This window comes from Squalius cephalus (genome assembly GCF_949319135.1).
Source record: "Squalius cephalus genome assembly, chromosome: 12".
In the NCBI taxonomy this organism is placed as follows: domain Eukaryota; kingdom Metazoa; phylum Chordata; class Actinopteri; order Cypriniformes; family Leuciscidae; genus Squalius; species Squalius cephalus.
Genome location: NC_137133.1, coordinates 9,940,901 through 9,961,891, shown reverse-complemented (window position 1 = coordinate 9,961,891; position 20,991 = coordinate 9,940,901). Strand labels below are relative to the sequence as shown.

The 20,991-nt window shown below is 38.3% G+C and overlaps 1 protein-coding gene and 1 long non-coding RNA gene across 2 annotated transcripts; one reads left to right on the top strand and one right to left on the bottom strand.

Moving 5' to 3' along the window:
• Window positions 1–774: 774 nt before the first annotated feature.
• Window positions 775–2,923, bottom strand: LOC307168640. Its single transcript, XR_013822954.1, has 5 exons — window positions 2,827–2,923; window positions 2,162–2,471; window positions 1,883–1,927; window positions 1,311–1,633; window positions 775–1,247 (listed from the first exon to the last, which is right to left on the bottom strand). It is a non-coding gene; the product is annotated as an uncharacterized lncRNA (long non-coding RNA).
• A 559-nt stretch (window positions 2,924–3,482) lies between these two features.
• On the top strand, window positions 3,483–20,727 carry usp46 (ubiquitin specific peptidase 46). Its single transcript, XM_079888773.1, has 10 exons — window positions 3,483–3,525; window positions 3,656–3,814; window positions 9,668–9,748; window positions 12,619–12,832; window positions 14,823–15,064; window positions 16,972–17,048; window positions 17,149–17,232; window positions 18,700–18,897; window positions 19,204–19,282; window positions 19,769–20,727. The coding sequence occupies exons 2-10, from the start codon at window positions 3,779–3,781 to the stop codon at window positions 19,868–19,870; spliced, it is 1,113 nt and encodes a 370-aa protein (XP_079744899.1). The 5' UTR covers window positions 3,483–3,525; window positions 3,656–3,778; the 3' UTR covers window positions 19,871–20,727.
• Window positions 20,728–20,991: the final 264 nt, after the last annotated feature.

Genomic DNA, 20,991 nt, shown 5'->3' with positions numbered 1-20,991 from the left:
TAAAACAAGAGTAGGGCACTGCACTGAGGGGAAAGACCTATATGGCCATGTGTCAGAGCTCTGTGTTGTACAACAGAGTGACAGGCACTTTCCATGTGTGGTAAAAGTAAGCGGTTGTGCTATGCAGTTCTGAGGCTCTTTGTTTGTTAGTTCAGATAGAGTTCTCAATTTATTTTACCCCCTTATCAGGAGCTATAATCTCATAAATCCTGTTCTTGTAACATCTGCATTCAAACTTACATCATTATCTATTTCAGTAGAGGTTCTCAGCTTGGTGGGTCATGATCCAAAAATGGGTTGCAGGTCTGTTCTGATGGCCACAGACAGCAGGGGGAAACAATGATAACAATATCCTTTGCCGCAAATCAGGAAGAAGTCAATACAAACTGACACCTTCATTCCCAAAATCAATAAACATTTTCCTTTACCTTTAATATTATATGTCCCAGATTACATTAATTACGTATTCAAGTCCAATGATGATAAATATGATTTGTGAAGACCACAAACAGCAGGTTTTGAATGGTGCAAATTACTTAATAGAAAACTCAAATGAACCAAACATATTATTTCAGCAAATTGTTTATGCTATGTAATTCATAGTAATATTAATAGATTTTGATTGAATTTTGTTTCCTGGCAGAATCAGTTGTATTTCAGGACTGTTAATGATATTTAAGTTGCCAAATTCATTGCAAATTCTGGCATCTCATCCTAAATATTCATTGAATTTCAACATTTAATACTCCATTTTGTCATACTGGGATGGAGACAAAAAGTGAGTCACTCTGAAACAAGACTTTATTCACAGCTCCCATCTGGAAGACAAAAGCATCAATATCTAAACCTCCGTCTAAAGCTGTGCAATTTATAATAGTCCTTCACAATGGTTTGTCACTGTACGAATGAGTCCCACTGTAAGCCATGTCACACTAAGATCTGTTATTAATGTCAGACTGTACAAGCATGAAAACACATTAAAAACGGATGTACACAAGTCATCCGGAGTTTTTCCATTAATCAATGACACATTCTGTGAAAGTGAGCTGCATTACATGAGGGATTGAAAGGGTGGCTACAAAGAACTGTTCATTTTGGTCATGGCTTGTCTTGAACCACCAAGGCAACTTGGTTATCATAAGAGAAGTTACACTGCAGGACTGAGTCAAATCACAGGAGGTAAAACTTGATCACAATAGTCACTAATCAGCATGTCAAACCAATGATCAAAGACTTCAGATTTCAGCCTAGGATCAGAGGAACCTTTTAGGATTTGCAAAATTTGTCTCAGATGGCCAAAATCAGTGTACCCAGCTTAAATCTGCTAAAGTTTCTCCAAGAAAAATGCACAGACCCAAATACAGATGAATCATGTCCACTAAGAGTACTTTTCTCCCTGGGAGGATCATGATTCATGTCTTGATGTTAGAACAAAACACAAAAGCTAAAGCAAGCATCTCTTTATTGTTTACAAGTCATAAATTTCAAAACACTTATACTATATATAAACACATGGTTTACAATAGTAACGCCACCACTCATTTAAGGCATGCTCCACTCATACTGCATCACTGAGGAGCAAGCCACCACGATCACTGAACACGTGTCCCAGGAATGAAGCCATCAATGGGATCTGTTGAGAAACAAGAGGAAAAACCTTATTTCACCTTAAAATCAAGACAAATCAGATTTAACATTGAATCCTGATAAACATGTTTCTTGCGACAGGATCCAGGCACAGAGAAGTGACCTCTGACCTAGGTTTAAGCAAGAGTAGCTTACTGTACCCCCCTATCATGGCCACTAGAGACACTGACAGCCTCCAGAGGGCAAAGCAAAGGAGGGAACATTAGTATTTCAGACTGGTTGTGTAAATACTCACCTAATGACTGTGGTTCTTCTGTTTTCTGCCTTTGCGGTTTATTAGCTGCAAAATAAATTCAGACCGATGAGCAGGTACCTCACCACAGAATTAGCACGACTAACTACTTCAAAAATTGTTTCTCCCGACAGGATCCGAAGCAAGGAATATTAAGCCAATACTTCAGGTTTTTGAGAGAATTCCTCTACCCCTCCGTGTTGATCACGCAAGACATGCAGGACTTGAGTGTGCAATAAAAGGGGCTAACAACTAGAAAAACAGGTAGGCTATATCACTTACCAAAGACATTTTAGAGAAGGATTCTTCAGCACGAGTGTGGCCTTGGCTCAGGGCCAAACCAATATAGGAGCCTAGACATGAGGATTGAAGAAAAGTAAAGACATCAGTAAAGAAAATGCATAAACTAATATTATGTTTTAGAGCAGAGCTTCCCTTGAGCAAGATCTGGAGTAATAAGAGAAAGATTTCCCCCTTTTGTTTGTCACTGAGGACCTTAAATTAAAGTTGAGAAACGCTTCCTTACCGTTATAGTGAACACATCATCGAAACTTACACGTTTCTCTTCAGTCAGGGGGTTCAGACGGACAAACTATTAAAAGAAAGAAAACACGTAAGTTAAATGTAACATGCATCAGCGTGGAGACAGGCCGCACATTCGCCACGTGCGTCCTCGAGCCACACGTGGCCTTCCTGCACATCTTGTGCACACTTCCACATTATGATCATGGTTTAGCTAATGCCAAGACGTACAACATGTTTTAATTAAGCCTTTCCTGTTTTTCTACTAGCTATTTCACTTTTCTGTGCATTTTCGATGCTAAATTAATCTAACTGTTCTATTAAACAGACTATTTACAGCACAATTTACATGTAAATGTAAACTGATGCATAACTTCAGACATATAAGAAAAAAAGTACAAAAATCTGTGAATGCAAACACTTACCAGGGCCCATGTTGCGTCCGTTCCTGTGCGAGATCTCTGCGAAATGAACACATGTGACCGCTGCGTGGAATTATGGGACATTTAAAGAGACCGCCTCCTTTTCATTTCCGCGATTCAGTTCTTTTAAACGGTTCAAGAGAATCGCTTGGACGAGTCAGTCCGATAGCTCAGACTGGTTTTGGGAAAAGATCCGACTCAAAAGAACTATAATTCACGAATCAGACATCGCAATCCAGCGGTAAAGTAAATGAATGAAAGTCAGCAGGGCATAAGAGACAGTTTTTACAACAACAGGGTCATATTCACAAACTATTTCTCGAGAAATTCCCTTTTTATACATTCGCATTTAAAATATTGCGCCTGATATTTGTATGTATCAGTGTATGTGATGTACAAGAGTACCTAATGTTGACGTTTGGAAGAAATGTATAATCTACCTTTATAGTTTCTTAATAATTCATTATGGATTTTGAATGTACTGTAAAGTTGTGAACTGTGGGACAACCCGCAGACCCACACACTATCTAATCCTAATTCTATTGGCCACAACGAAAGTTCGAACGAATGTTTTCGATATTCATTGGTAAATCAACCTGTCAATCAACTGAGCAGCGTTTCATGTCGTATACAACAAATGCACCAATCGCGTCTCAGTGGGCGGGGGTTTATCGCTAATCCAGGATGTGAATGTTTCGTTTAGTACGTACAACTGGCAAAGATGTTTACAATAAATATATTCTCTATTTTTATTCTTAGTTGCAGTGGCCATGAAGAAAACAAATAGCCGTAGACGTTTATCTCTCGCTTTGTTTGCACTTTGCATGAGCAGCGGGAATTGAATGGTCACTGATTGCTGTCCTCGGTTGGGATTGCAGCTTGGCCTGTCAGTGTACTGCTGTTACTATCATGTTTAATTCATAAAGATGGCAACGAGGGGCACCTTATAAACTAAATGACTGTCAGAAACATCGCCTCCATTTGTAATATGGTAAGTGAGTGGATACTGCGCTGGCTAGCTCTTACGTAATGATGGTTGAATGGCTTTCCTCACAATCAGGTGCATGACCTCATTTATGAGCTGATGTATGCATGGATCACCGCTGTAATGAACCCATCTATCATAACTAGAAATATTTACATGCTCAAATAATCAGCTGAAAGTGTAAGAAATTGCATAAAATGTCTTTACCTAAAGAAAAATAGCAGTTATCAGTGATGCCCCCCTTTGTGTTTTGATAGCTCAGGTTAGTATCTGTGTTTTTATCTTGGAATTTTAATCGATAAAACAGTCTCAGTGATTAAATAGTATGCTAGTCTGTTTTTAATAGGTATCTATAATTTTTGCTTCCTGAAATGTAAATGAGTGGCTGTGTGCTTTGCATAAACATTTACTCTCTTTGTATTGCTGTAATGCCAATTTGAAAAATTAAGCTTTAAAACGTGTTGAAAGATGATTGCGTTTTAAAGAGCTGATCTTAAAAGAATAGTTCACCCAAAATGATTTTTTTTTGTAATGTACAGGTCACTTCGTTCTATGCAGTTAGAATGAATGGAGACTGCACTTTCAAAATTCAGAAAGGTTGAAACTGCACCATAAAAGTAGCCAATATTGACTTCTGAAACTATATGATATCTTTTTGAGCTGTTAACCGCTGGAACGACATCAAGGGATTGAGAATATGTCTGATTTATCTTTGTTTATGAACAAGATGTTATTTTAGTATTATTTATTGGGATGCACTATATATTGGTGGCCAGGGCTTTACATTAACTTTTTTGGTTACCAGCCACTGTAGCTAGTGGTTTTCCAAAGTTACTAGCCATTTAGCCTAGCCTGACTTCGTCATACTCATATTCTAGGCAGAATGTGAGTCTGATACTGCTCCATAGGGCTTTCATTATGAGGCGTGTCTTAACCGAACCAGGAAAAAAAAAAACTCTGCACTCAATTGGATAGACCTACAACCAATCAGAGCAACGCAGTGAGCGACGCATAGTTGTCAACAGAGCTCAACTGCACACACGCAGGAAGAAGTAGTAAAGTAATGAGTAAAGTAATAATAAAGCACTCCATGAGGGAGACCCAAGGAGAAACCACAATGACCACAGCATTTTCATTGCGTCCCATCTTCTTACCGACCATCGGCGTCATCTGATAAATTAAACTTTTGCCGAATCCCGTAGGAACGACGGCAAACACATCTTTCCGATCGACAAATGCCTTGATTGCGGTTCTGTTCGTCTTTTAAAATGAATGCGCTGTCGATTTCTTTTATAACAGACGCGATAGCGGAATCTAAACATCTCAATTCTCCAGCTGCAGTCGTCTTTGTTAAAAAACCAATTCAACCCAAGCGCTCTTTGGTGACGTGGGTGATTACGTAACCGCAGATCATCTGTCCATCATCGATTAAAGCCCACCCTGGCAATTTGATTGGCTCGGCCTTCTGGGAGCCGAGCATAATTACTCCTCAACGGATCGAGTCCAGACCGAACTTCCCGACCAAAAAATGTTGTGGGCGGGGTTCGGGCTGGCACCCAGGCTACATTTAGCCTTTTCACTGGCCACAATTTTGACATTGATACCATGGGGAAAAACTGCCATATAGATATTTGTAATATTATCTCATAATTTGGCAGAAGGTATATTAGGCTGCTGTCACTTTAAGACCTGACACATAGATCCATTATACTGTTACACATGCGTTTTATTTCGACTGTTTACATTCACTTAAAACATATCGGACTGTCTACGTGAATACTCGCCAAGACCGGCATTTTGACATTATTTGTTGTGTATTTGACTGTTTAAGGTCAATGAGCAGAGAAAAATAAAAAAAATGTAGTACTGAGAGGTTTTATATTTTTGACAACACTACACTGCTTTTAGTTTATTATTTCAGGTGCCTTTTGAATGGACTACAATTGAATGTATATAGAATTCAACCCACCAAAGGGGCTGCGTTACACACCACTGCTGAAATCCAGATAAGAAAATTATATTAAATAAAGCAGATAATTTATGGATTATTTCCTCCGGTTGAACCTCTTCAGATGCACGCTGAAGCTGATGATACACAGGGCAACTTCTTGAGCAATGTTACTGGGCAATGTTGCCGTCAACGGGAAACCAGATGAGACACAGGGCCCACGACTGATCTAAAGTATCCAGATAGAAATTTATTGCCCATTTTCAATGGGAAAGTGCCCACGCAACAATCGCTCGGCAATATTGCCCAGCAACATTGCTCAAAAAGTTGCCCTGTGTATCATCACCTTGAGGGTTTTGATTGGTGCGGTCCGCGTGACTTGACACATCAAGCATATGGCAGATTATGCCCACTTTAGAAGTTTTTCACTGAAGAAAGAGGATATAGGAATTGTAATTTGCCATAGGAATGTTAAATTAGTTTTCAAAGTTAAGGATCTTTTACTGGTTCAAAGTAGGCTACGATTTTGAGAAAAGAAAGATCTAGATGTTTCCTTGCAGTTTCCTTATGTTCTGCAGTTAAGGCTTTAAAATAAAAGCAGTTAAACTTTTCAGTTGCCAAGGCAAGTTAAGCAACATTTCTAATTTTTGGTTTAAGCTTTTTTTTTAAGTTTCAGATTTTCATCTAATATTTGTGTTTTATTTGATCTCACTAATCCTCCCTGTAGCGCTTTCTGTAGAGCCATTTTAAAAAGGGGGTTTAAGAAGGCTAATGTGAGTATATTATTTCATTGCCTGAAACTGGCCTGAACCTCTAACCACTGTCAGTTGTTCATCCTTAGATAATTGCAGGTGCTGCGTCAGCCAGGGCTAGATGTGGTTAGGAACATGAAGAGTGAATTATTCACAGCATGAGGGGGCTCAGAGACTTAACGTCTGACTGCTGTTTAGTGCTAGTTATGTAACTAATGGATGGACAGGGTTCATTTGTTCATCGGCATGTGTTTGGGGCCACGTCTTGTAGTGGCTCATTGACCATGGATACAAGGCAAGCTAATGAAATGTTCTTCTTTATGTCTTCCATGTTCTTTCCTGCTTAAATGACTTCGATTAGTGTGTGTTTGGTGAGCACAACCGCAGGCCTGTCCTTCAGTTTGAAAACATGAGTCTATACAGAGCCCGTCTACGGAGAGCCTGCCCACTCCCTATTAAGTCCTATTGTACCGAATTTTGGTTGTAGTTCCACCAGAGTTCCACTGGGGGCGATCGCCCATGAGTGCAAAATGAATGGGAGTCTATGGGGCTAGACGGCTAAATTTGTCTCTTTCACCCGATTGCCGTTGAGAAATCTCAGATTTGATTGTAGGTTTTGCAAGTTCAACATGGGTTTTAGGTCGAAAGTTGAATGAACGAGTACTTATGTCCTTTCGATTTCTTACAGGTTGAGTTGTTGTTGCCCATAACACGCTAGCATTCTGCTAATGAACGCTGATTGGTCAGTGAAGGACTGATTACGACCAGAGATACCGCTTGATGGCATCATGGCATCCGAAGCGGGACCAGAAACAAACAAAACAAAAACTCTTCTAGCACGTGTGTTTACCTGTGTCAGCTGTGTTGTCGATGCCTCGAGAGAAAAGAAAGTGCAGAGCGCGAAAGCACCAAAGTGACTGAAGGATTGCCGTAAAGCAGTATCTCTGGTCGTACGATGTGTATGACGTCATTGACACTTTAAAAGACTTTTTAAAGCAAATAAGTGACTCTAAAAAATCTAACACCCAGCAATGTGTAATTTCTTCGCATCTCCTTTCGAATACAACATTCAAATTACTAGACAAAAAATTATATCCTGAGAAAAGTGGATTTTGAAGGGTATAGCGTCATAGACCTCCATTCATTCTGCACTCGTCCTGTGAGCGCCCTCATATGGAATCAGAGTGGAACTGCAACCATTTCAGAAGCCGGAAGTTTACTGAGAGTGAAACTTATCGCCTTATTAGACATTCTCTGGTCTACAGACTGGTGCAGGTATGACGTCACTTTGTAGACCAACCGGCAGTTAGCATCACGCTGGTTCTCTCGACAAAAACCGGGATTTTCCAATTTAGCTTTTGGATTATCGCTAAAAACAAGCTCTGTGAACAACAAAAGTTTATAATACTTGCACATTTTGTCCATCAAGATAATCACAGATGAACACAATTTTTATGAATTTTGAAGCCTATAGGGCCTATAGGCTTCAAAATTCATAAAAATTGTGTTCATCTGTGACGTTGAATTGTGTTCATCTGTGACGCTGTGTACAGACGTTGAATTCGTGGGACCGTGGTGTAGTTCGTTTATAGCCTATAGTATAGTATAGGCTATAAACGAACTACACCACGGTCCCACGAATTCAACGTCACCATTCCTATGCTTCCGACAACTCTTTCAGTTTTTTTCTAAAAACATTTTCCCAGAACGTCTGAGTTAGAATAGTTTATAAGAGCACAATTATAAGCATAACAAGGCTGTAAAAGCGAACTGAGTTTACCTTTTCTGTGTGATGACGTTTAATCTCCTCGACAGCCTCTGTAGTCTCATTTAGCCACTTGTTAGCAACCACCTTTTTCAAAACACGTAACAGCTTCAAAAAAATCACGAGTGGGGTAGTATTAATGTATTTTATGTCGGTGAATAGAACGTGAAAGTGTCATGAGCTTGTGTTCTCCACAGACCTTATTTCAGCCATTTAACCAAAACCCCATTCAAAAGTGTTTGTCTTGCCTGCACCACTCTATTACGTGTACTTTAGTTGGAGAACATGCGTCTGGCAACATATTGCCTTATGTATTTGTGTGTGCTTGTGTTTCTGAGCAGAAACATAAGATGGCTTAGCTGACAATTGTGTGTAGACAATGAGAAAATTACCCCTATTTAAAGTCAAATGTTGCCAAAAATATCTTGCACAATGCCGCATTTATATTTCAATAGGCAATAAAGATCTATTAGTGCTGGAAATGAAGGACTTTGCGGATTCATATTTCCTACAGATAAAAGGATGCTGTCTCAGTCAGGTTAATAACACTACACTAGACAATGCACAGATAGAGAAAGGGGCTATTTCCCATCTTTCAACTGTCAGTCATGGTCTTGACTTAACTGATGTATGACTTTGATGTCTGGATCCAATTGTGGTGTTTAGTCATTACCTGATCTGCTCATTCAGAGTCATCCAGAGATATGTTGGGTTATAAAAGGGCAGCCATGTACAATACTGCTCTGAAGTTTAGGGTTGGTAATATTTGTTTATGTTTTTGAAACCAAGCTCTGTTACCAGTTTGAATGGATGGTCAGTGGACTCCAAAATCAAATACGTAACTGCATATTGTGAATGATATAAGGAGTTGTATATAGTTGTATGAAAACTTTTTTCTAGATGATTCTGTAACTAGATCAGAATCTAAATTGTAAAATTTACCACAATAAAATGGCAAAACTTAAACTAAATTTAAAATAAATAAAGTAGTATATAAATAATACTAAAATAATGTTTGCCACACTTGCCAATGGTGAGTGAATTGACTTAGCTTACCAGCCATTATGATTTAAAATTATAAAAATAAAAATATTTAGCAAAAAAACCAGAACAGGTCATTGTCCCACTTGCAGCATCATGTACAAAATGAGTCTTTCTCTAGCTATCTTTTTAACTGCCTCTGTCATAAAAATGTGAAGGCACATTGTGATTTTGTTCCGAATATTTCCATTTCGGTTGCTTAATGCAGGGAATATTTAATGTAAAATTTAAATGTAATTATACTGTAGCTGTGAGTGTTTTCACTTTGTCTTAAAAATTCTAAATGAGAATGAATATTCAATATAATTAACAGATATTTCACCTTTTTTTCCTCTCTCTTTCTGTCATTTCAGGGCACCAATGCCTCTGCTCTGGAGAAAGACATTGGTCCAGAGCAGTTTCCCATTAATGAACACTACTTTGGATTGGTCAACGTAAGTATCACACAGCGCCAGTCTAACCCTAAAACAAACACATGGCTTCACACGTGAGCCATTGATGTGAAAACCTGGTTAGGAAGCAAAAAATATATACATTTGGTAACTTTTTGCATATTTGTTTAGTGAACAGAGCCTTTCTCATTTGTGTGCGTTATCATGCCATCTTGAATTGCTTAGTTTTATTTATTGGAAATTTGGGGGACACAACAACATTGAGGCAAAACAACCAGCTTAAGTGTTGAACTGGTGAAAAAGCACAACCTTCACAACCTTGGCAACCCACTTTTTTTGTTATTTTTAAGAAAAGGGAGCAGTTTGTTTGTACTCTTCTGCTAAATATATTAGCATGTGATTTTCACTGCAGAACAGGGCAGCTTGACAACATAGTATTTACTGTATTCCTGCTGCCATTAGCGCAGCTGGTGTGATTAATGAACATTACTGTTCAGCCTTGAAGCTGAATCTTTCAGGTCAAGCTGCCTCTTGTTTTGGCAGAACAGTAAATTCAGTAAGGAGGTCCACAGAAATCAGGTCACAGTTATTATTTTTCTTGCTATTAACTTATTTAGATTAGACGGAGATCCACAAAAAATAGGTCACAGTTATTATTATTGTTCCTTTTTTTAGATTAGAAGGAAAATTGTCACCCTGTCTAATGAGTTTTAATTAAAGTCCCTCTGTGGTGAAAATCAAGTTTTTAATGTTGTTTATATGTCTATGTGGTGTTTTTGATATGCCAACACCATTGCTGAGTATTTTCTCCTTAAAACTGCAGTGAAAAAAAGTCTCAAAAACGCGGTTTTAAAATCGCTGATGTTTCTGTCGTCACAAACTACCTTGTAACCAATCACGTCAATGTGCGGGTGGGCTTTAGCATGTCATTAACTATGACCGCTCTGAAGCAGTGAAGTCTCAAGAGAAGCCAGGTTATCCCGATATAGTTTTCTGTTTATATGAAAAATCGGGTAGATTTAGCAATATAGCAATAGCCTTTCTCCACTGACTGATTGTTTTTTCAGTTATGTGTCCGATGTTTTAAAGAGCGATACCACTGTGCAGCGTTTACCTCATTAAGTTGGCCGAGTGGATCTCTGAGTTGGTGTGAGTGAGTGGAGGCGGGGCTAATTTGCATATTCATGGTTCCACGTATACTAAATGAAGCAAGGGTGTAGAATTGCATTCAAGCTATTTCAAGGCATGAAGAATTTTTTTTCACAGGAAAAACTTTTAAACATGTCATTATTTAGGAAGACAGGATGGACATATCGAACAGCTCCTCCCCTTTTATAAAACTGCCAATAGCGTTTCATTTATATCACAGCTCGGCCAGAGCCATTGAGCTTGGGAAAGCCGCAGTTTCCTCCTAATCTCTAACCGTTTGTCCTCCGAATATCCTTCATATCGCTTTAAAATATAGCATTCTGTGCAGAATTCAAATGGGTTCGATGCGTTTTCTGGTATGCGCTGACTATCCACTCTGTGCTATCATGTCTCTGGACCGGAGCAGACTGTGTGCGCGCTGCGGTGGTTCGCGTGACACTAATGTGAAACCAGACTTTAGATTCTAGAGAGCATTTGATTTGACAGAAAAACTGATGAGAAGCTAAAGTGCAGAGTGATGTCATCAAAAGCATTGATCCATATTGGCGGAAGTGAGAGACTGTACGTTTTGAATGCTTATATCTTCTAAATGCAAATTTTGTCATTGTTTTGAAGCACACTAGCTTATAGATAACAGTAAGTCTAACATATTCATACTAAATGCCAAAAATTCAAAAGATTGACCAATGCAATCTACAAAGAGCAACGCAAATTAGCGTCTGGTTTAAGACATGCTCTTTTTTTTTGTAAATAATGGTGTAAATAATAGTAAATTGACCAGTGCAAACCTTAGTAAATCACCTTGCATGATTCATTTAAATACTCTCCTCCCATAAATATTGCGTCTGAAATGTAAACTCCTACAAATGCACATGCAATAAGATCAGCTGCAAGAAAATGTCAGCGCAAATTTTTCACAGCGTGTCTTTAGTTAATCCTGACAGTATTTTTTTAACGCCAAAAGAGAGTTTGCGCTTACACGAGCTGATAGTAAATTTTAATGTGTGATTTTGTCAATGAGGGTGAGAAAAAGAAAGATGTCCTATATTAACATATAAATGATTTTAATTAAAACATACAAAGAAAAACAATGACATAATTACAAAGAAAAAAAGTTACATTATAAAATATTAATCATGCACTAAAAATGTGTCAAGTTAATAACAGTTGTTTAAAAAAAGTGACACATTTTTGAGGTTCAGTTCATTTCCAAATAATTACTACATTTCGATTGGTGTGAAAACATTTTTGTTTATTATTGTGTTCTCACAATCATTCATTGCTGTCACTTCCGAGTACTCATGACATGATTCTGACCCTCTTCTTCCTCATATCTCTGCTTTCACTGTCAATAAAAATGGCAAAAAGCCCATAAAACCACATCATTGTCAGTGTGTGTGGACAGGAAAAGGCCTTTGGTAGGGAAACAATGCTCTGTTGTCACAGTAACAGCCGTGTAGGTCATGTTTTTAAAAGCATTTGATTCCACCATTAGTTTTTTCAGCCCTTTGATTTGCTTTTAGCGGTGAGCAGGGAGTTTTTCTATGTCTTTCTTGATTGTAAATGTCTCGTCTAGATCCACGTTTGTTTAACCCATGCATGCTTCTTCCCTGGTGCACCTCCAGCATAGACTGTTCCAGATTTTATCTCTCGGTTTCACAGATCAGATTTAATTGCGTCCTAAGTGTTCTTTGTTTGTTTCCCGCTCAAGAATTGATTAGCTCAACCTAAATGAATTCCTCTCTTTGTGTCTTTTTCTCTAGTTTGGGAACACATGTTACTGTAACTCAGTGTTGCAGGCTCTGTATTTCTGCCGGCCGTTCAGGGAGAATGTGTTGGCGTATAAAGTCCAGCAGAAGAAAAAGGAGAACCTTCTCACCTGTCTGGCCGACCTCTTCCACAGCATCGCCACGCAGAAGAAGAAGGTGGGCGTGATCCCCCCCAAGAAGTTCATCTCGCGTCTGCGGAAGGAGAATGGTGAGGGGTCGAGGTTTAGCTGGTTAGCATGGCTTAGTTAACCCCTGCTGGTAGATAATGTAACTACACCATTATGAAGACGAAAGCATCTTTCTCCATTGACGTCCATTTAAAAGTAGCTGTGAAATTGCAACATTTACACACACACATGTGCAGTCACTAGTGAAGGATTTTCTTTTTTCCCATATTTTGTGTTTTCCATTTTAATTTTTCTGGATTCTGTTTATATGATTTAATTAAATTGTAATCATCAAAATGTCCACGTTTTCTGCATCCTGCAAATCATAGGGACCTAATTCTTCAAATTATTAATCGCAGTGCATTTACAGCTTAGGTGATTGGCTCAAAACCTATATCTGCAACTGAGTGCTCATAAACAAAAAGCCAGATTTTGAAATCACAAACTTGCTTTGAGCAGCTTCCATTGAGATGAATGGGAATGGATTGCGCTTTTCAGGTATAGACCTCCTTGAAAAGAATCAAGAAACTTCAGCTGCAACCAAAACAACTTTCCTAAATGAATAGCACAACATCTTCATCTGAACTGCGATCTGTTCGATCTTAATCAGAATAGATGCCATATTTGGCTCTATCCATCCAATTTTGTGTCCCTGTAAATTCGTGAAACAACATATTTCCATTGTTGACTGAATGATCGACACATTCACAAAAGAAAGACATATTGAACAGACTGTACTGTCCCTGTTTTCTTTCACATCAAGATAAATATGGTGTCTGCTATGACTAAGCCATCTGTTGTCAAGCCAGAATCCCACAAAACTGCTAAAATATCCTCAGATACACTTTGATGTTGTTCATATTTGCAGATAAACATGTTTATGAGAAATTTCAAATCTGCTTGTGTATCCATTTGAGGGTAAAGATATTAACATGATTTTTTTGGCAACTAATAGAGCTATTGCTGGCGTTCAGACAGGGGACTATGTGAAAAATCAAATCTGTGCACTAACAGTAAGCCTCTGTGTGATACGCTGAATGAGAGGCAGGTGTAACCGATCAGGTGTGTGTGTGTTTTGAGGGAGAGGGGAGGGATAATATGTAGTATAAAAGAGGATTTGTTCTTCTGTCTCATTCCAGAAAAGGCCCTCTCTATGAATTAACAATACAGACCTCTATCAGAGAGACGTCACTTCACCAGCTACACACACTCACAGAGAGTTAGGTATATGATTGCACATGCTATGGCATGTACTGACATTGTGCTCAAATGTGTGACCATAGAGTTCCTCTCAGTTCACATGATCACACCACGTCCAAAATGCTACCTTCACCTTTCTGTTTCAAGAGTCAATCATCTTTTTATAGAGTTTGTTTTTGCTAGAACTTACATAGACATTAACTGGAACAGGCTGAATTTTTTTTTTTTTACATGATTTTTGATACATGCATACATGCAATTGTTGTCAGATGGTACTTCTGATTTGAAATATGCTATTGAAACATAATCTTGCAAAACAAACTTTTGGAGATTTCAATTTTATTCCCATTTAAGTGATTTATTGATCTACTTGAGAAATTGCAAGGAAACAGATGTAGTGACCAATATTTTCTTACTAATTGTGATGTACCAGATGATCGAAAAAGGGGAAAAAAGGTAGGCCACCGATTTGGTTCTATCCATCGGTTGTTGATTGGATGGAGGCAGATCTGAATGTGACCTTGCAGTCCATTGTAAGAAAGGGTCGGGTTTAAGAGGACAAAATAGTGGTTGATTCTCTGCGGTGGTCGTTGATTCACTGGAAGATCGAGTTATGAAATTTTAATTAAAACTTACGACCTAAAAATGTTTTTAAATGAAGTTTATGCATAGATTAATCTTTCACAGTAAGATCAATAACATGCATTTAGAAAGTCGATTTTTTTCTTTAATTACATAGAAAATAGTCGCCTGGGGATGCTACCAAAATATCCACCAAGTAAACTGATATGGATTGACATCTTATGTTACACTTTCTGGCTTTTCCTTTAGACCTGTTTGATAACTACATGCAGCAGGATGCCCACGAGTTCCTGAACTACCTGCTGAACACTGTGGCTGACATCCTGCAAGAAGAGAAGAAACAGGAGAAACAGAATGGACGGCTGAAGAACAACGGCACTGCCATCGCCACGGACACCGAGCCAGAACAGAACAAGGCCGAGCCCACCTGGGTTCACGATATCTTCCAGGGCACGCTGACCAATGAGACGCGCTGTCTCAACTGTGAGACGGTATGAGTTACCTGAAGTGTTTGCTTCATACACAGATGCAAATGTTGTTGAAGTGCAGTTCTGCAAAAAAAGTTTACATAACCCTGATAGAATCTGCAACGTTTATATATACAGACCCTTTCCAAAAAATTTGAATATCATGGAAAAGTTTACTTATTTCCATAATTCCATTCAAAATGTTAAACTTCCATAGATTATAGATTCAGGGCCCACAACTTAAACGATTTCAAGTATTTAGTTGTTTATTTGTACATAATTTGGGCTTCCAGCTCATAAAACCCACGAAAACAGGATTTCAAAAAATTAGAATATTACATGAAATCACACAGTAATTACACAGTGATACCATGGTCATTGAACCAGGTTTTGGTTATTTTGGCAGTGTGGGCAGGTGCAAATCCTGCTGGAAAATGAAGGAAGCATGAAGTGCTCTGGAAATGTCCTGGTAGACGGCTGCGTTAAATGGACAGCACAGTGGACCAACACCAGCCGATGACATGGCTCCCCAAACCAACACAGACTGTGGAAAATGCACACTGGACTTCAAGCATCTTGGATTGTGTGCCTCTCCATTCTTCCTCCAGACTCTGGGATCTTGGTTTCCAAATGAGATGCAAAATTTGCTCTCATCAGAAAAGAGGACTTTGGTCCACTGTGCTTTATTAAATCCAGAGTCAACGCAGCCATCTACCAGGACATTTTCAGAGCACTTCATGCTTCCTTCATTTTCCAGCAGGATTTGCACCTGCCCAGACTGCCAAAAGAACCAAAACCTGGTTCAATGACCATGGTATCACTGTGTAATTACTGTGTGATTTCATGTAATATTCAAATTTTTGGGGTTTTATGAGCTGGAAGCCCAAATTATGTACAAATAAACAACTAAATACTTGAAATCGTTTAAGTTGTGGGCCCTGAATCTATAATCTATGGAAGTTTAACGTTTTGAATGGAATTATGGAAATAAATAAACTGTTCCATGATATTCTAATTTTTTGGAAAGGGTCTGTATATATAATTCAATAATAACAAGGCAAATAATAATAAGAGGGATCTCATAAATATGTATTAGTTTGTATTCTATTGTTTAATTTATTTAATTTAGTTTTTTATTTAATACAGCTGATGGAGCTATTTTACAGATGTTTCAATGTATTCCACAAGAAATAAATATTGTACCATATCTATTAATGCAAAACATCACAGAAGGCTGTAAGCAATATAAAGAATATTTTTCTGGATAATTTGTTTAAAATTAAGTTTTGTCTTGTGAAATGTATACTAATATCTGATATGCAGCTTCTTCAGGGCAATACTACTGTACATAAATAAACTTAATATAAAAATATACTTAAATTATTTAAAAATGCAAAACATTTCGATTCTAAAAGGGATATGTAAATGTATGAGCAAAGCTATATTTTGTTTTTTCAAAAACATCAGAGTACTCTTCTGTTAGAGATAGCCTTAGAAGGACTGTTTGGTTTTTTTGTTAAATCATTGTGAGTGGTCTTATACAACGACATTCGGTCAATCGCTTGAACTTTGCTGCCTGAGGAAAGAAACTGTTCTCTGTTGATTAACCACCTTTTTCTTCTCATTAACACACCGACACTCGACTCGACAGTGCTATCAGTGCTTTAACACATCCTCACTCACATCTTCTGCAATAAGTGCAAGACAGCAGGAGACAATCACCAGAGTTCAGCCCATTCACCTTAAACAGCTGAAATCGTAGAGAGGCGTCGGCAAAATGCGTGATAAACAGTTCCCTCTAACTCTCTACCCCTCGAAGATGCTTGAAAACTGTGACAAGGGAGATTCTGAAGAGGTTTTGTTAATGGGGCATAGATGTGTTTTCTCTTCTTCCTCAATATGTAGCTGATTTGTTTCTTGCATTTTTACAGGTCAGTAGCAAGGATGAAGACTTTTTGGATTTGTCTGTAGATGTTGAGCAGAACACTTCAATAACACACTGTCTCAGGTAAGCATACACGCACAATGACATAACAGTAATCACACTTGCTGATGGACACAACCAGTTCTTCCCCGCTGTGTTCATGCTTGTCTGATGGCTTTTACAGGGACTTCAGTAATACAGAGACCCTGTGCAGTGAGTATAAATACTACTGTGAGATGTGCTGTAGCAAACAAGAGGCACAGAAACGGTGAGCGTCAGCGGATGTGTGTTGATATGATGTAGTAGGGCGTATAACTACTGTTCAGAATGACATACTACTATACTTTCCAAGTGGAGGAATTCACTACTCATGCTAATGGTGTTCATTTGAGTGTAAACATTGCAGCATATCACCTGATTTGCTAAAGAAATAATGCGAATCAACTGTAATGCAAATGTTGCAGACTTTCCCCAAAAACTGTCTAGTTTATTAAGACCAAAGGACTCAGTAAGCTGAAATACTACAAAATTAGAGTAACTGTTAAAGGAGAACTCCGGTCAATTTTAACATTGAGCTCATTTTTTTGTACGTTTGGAGTGCTGTCAGTACAGAGAACAACGACAAAAATCGGTGTTGCCTACACCGTGTTATCCTCTTTTTAAAATTTGCACCCTGTTGACTTCACTGGGGCAAGTTGGAGCAAATGTGAGTGATTCCTTCGGAGTGAACGCGTGTGAATCTGACTGCAGTAGATGTGAAAGATATGAATAAAAATGAAGTTAATTCGGCCAGCGCTCATACCTGTATTTATTTCCTGTTTTCGGTCGAAGTCCACAGTAGTCGATTGTCGAGTTCACGCGCGTGATCATAGGTAACTAAGCAACAGTGGAGAACTCGACAATCGACTACTGTGGGCTTCGACCGAAAACAGGAAATAAATACAGGTATGTGCGCTGGCCGAATTAACTTCATTTTTATTCATATCTTTCACATCTACTGCAGTCAGATTGACCCGCGTTCCCTCTGAAGGAATCACTCACATGACCTGTGCACTTGTAATGACACATCAAGGATGTTAAGAGGCTAAAAGCAGGTTTAAAACTTGCCCCATTTAAGTCAACAGGGTGCAAATTTTAAAAAGAGGATAACACGGTGTAGGCAACACCGATTTTTGTCGTTGTTCTCTGTACTGACAGCACTCCAAATGTACGAAAAAATGAGCTCAATGTTAAAATTGACCAGAGTTCTCCTTTAAGTGAACAATTTAGTGACTCCATAGTATTTTAGCAGTATGTTTACTTTGCGTATGATTCTTAGCTATGATTTTAACATTATTTGATCAGACTGGCACAAGTGTAGACATTTTTAGACAAAAAAAGAATAATTTTTTTCACGATTGGAGAATTATATGTGCAAAATTGTGATGTCATGTGACAAAAATGTAGCATATACTGAATGCAACATTTCTCATTACTGTTAATTATACTATGTAAAAAGTACAGTATGCTAGTATTCCATTCCAGAATAAGTTTGTGTGTCATTTGTTTTAATAATGTAGTTTTTGTAATATAAAGTATTATTGTGGCCTGTAATTACATAAGTAATTAATAGATTAATAAAGTCTGTGTCAGCAGTGTGGGGAGAAAAGCAGTGGTCTAGATAATGTAATGTGAATGTATACGTGCCAGTGATTTGTTTTGTTTTGTTTTGTGATTGGGCTTGTATGTGTTGCAGTATGCGTGTGAAGAAGCTGCCCATGATCTTGGCTCTTCATCTGAAGCGCTTTAAGTACATGGAGCAGCTGCATCGGTACACTAAACTGAGCTATCGTGTGGTCTTTCCACTGGAGCTCCGCCTCTTCAACACCTCTGTAGACGCCGTCAACCTCGACCGCATGTATGACCTTGTCGCTGTGGTGGTCCACTGTGGCAGGTGCGAGACCTGTCAAACATGCACATCTGCAACATATAAAACAGACTGACTTAACACAGTCATATTTGATAAATATTGACAGTATAAGCAGTTGGAGTCTCAATGCACTTTGCTGCAAACTTTTAGTCTGAAATTACACCATATTGGTAATGGTTTTTCTTCAAGAATAATGTATTTATCAGGAAAGATAAATGTAAAATATGAATTTGGACTTGAATTTTGAAAATATTCAGTTTCTAAATATTTAAAATATGATTTGATTTCCTTGAAAAATGTAAACACTGCCTCTGTAACTCTTTGTATTAGTGGCCCAAACAGAGGGCATTACATCAGCATCGTGAAGAGTCACGGCTTTTGGCTGCTGTTTGATGATGACATTGTGGAGGTATGCAACCTCTTAATATACAGTATACATATACACATATACATTTACACCCACACACACTTTTGGTTTAGGGTTATTTCCGTGTAATTATGCACTTTACTGTTATTACTACAGTAAGTACATGTAACAAGGCCACTAAAATAAAGTATTACCAAAAGGTTTCTTGTGCTGCAAATCAGCATATTAGAAGCATATTGATCCTGTGACACTGAAGACTGGTGTAATGGCTGCTGAAAATTCAGCTTTGTCAGCAGCACAGGAATAAATTACATTTTAAAATATATTAAAATATGTTTTTACTGTATGTTTAATGACATACATTGAACATAAGAGACTTCTTTCAAAAACCAAAAAAAAAATAAACCTACTGAACGCTAACATGCAGACAAAATATAAACCCTAATGCATGCAGAATATAACGTTCCTCTTTCCTGCTCTCTCTCACCACATTTTTCTCTATTCAAATCCGTTTAATTTCTCTCACAGAAAATTGATGCACAGGCGATAGAGGAGTTTTACGGTTTGACCTCTGACATTTCCAAGAACTCTGAGTCGGGATACATCCTGTTCTATCAGTCCAGAGAATGAAAGAGCAGAGGAGGAACACGAGAAGAAATCAAAAGGAAGGGTATACATGAAGATGACGTCCACTAGATTACTTTTCCACATCCTTCTCCTTTTCCTCATCTCATACTCAGGGTCTCCAGCTGAGACTGAGTGCCAAAAGCCCTCTTTAGTCCCATTTGCCAATATGACATTTCCCAGAAGTCCCTTTCTCCCAAACTCGCTGCACACTGGGGGAATAAAACACATCTTTAAACCTGACCCTCAAGTCAGTCACCTGCATCTGGAAGGCACTTTATAAACAAAAACAACAATAAGTAACACAAAAGCAACACAATGAAAAAAATCACAACATATACTACAATACTTGTGAAAACTTGAAGGAATCAAAAAGCTACAAACGGAGCAATGAGTCCTGGTACTCCATGGATTTCACCATGTTGTGGGATTATGATTCTGAGCAGTCTGTTACATGAGTGAGTGTGTTTCTGTGTGTGTGTGTGTCTGCATTTAGACAGTAAATGCAGGCAGCTGCTCTGAAGTGACTTTGCTGTTCATCCAGAAATAGTCTTGTTACCAAGAGAGTTTTCAAAAGTTGTCCTGTTGAAATCTCTTCCAGTAACAAAAAAAAGGGCAGAATTGCAAGGCTGAAATGCTGCTTTTGTCTCCCTTGCATTCGAACACTGTTGTTACCTAACGTCCGTTGTAGGTAATGGCCTTACATAGATTTAATTCCTGATTTAGTTTCTTCAGTTTGGTTGGATCTATGGTTTGACTCCATCTTTTTTCTCCTAAATAGATGTTGCAACTTGGTCCCCAGTCATTTATTAGAAGTCGGATGACGTGGCATTTCATTTTATCATTACTTTGAGGTGTTAACACATGAAAGTCTGGGCCACAGATATGAAATGCAACAGCATGCAGCCTTGAGATTTTTCATTGCGATCTGTAAAGTTCAGCTCTTATTGAAGGATCTGATACGACGTCGCTGTTACGATAAGACAATGCGCACAATTATTTCAACTTTGTGATCTGAGAGGGCTTTTACTATTTAATATACGTATAAGAGCATCTGTCTTCGAATAAATGGGGAACTTTATCGAAGACAGTAGGGAAATGTACTGATAATCCTTAATTTTGTATAT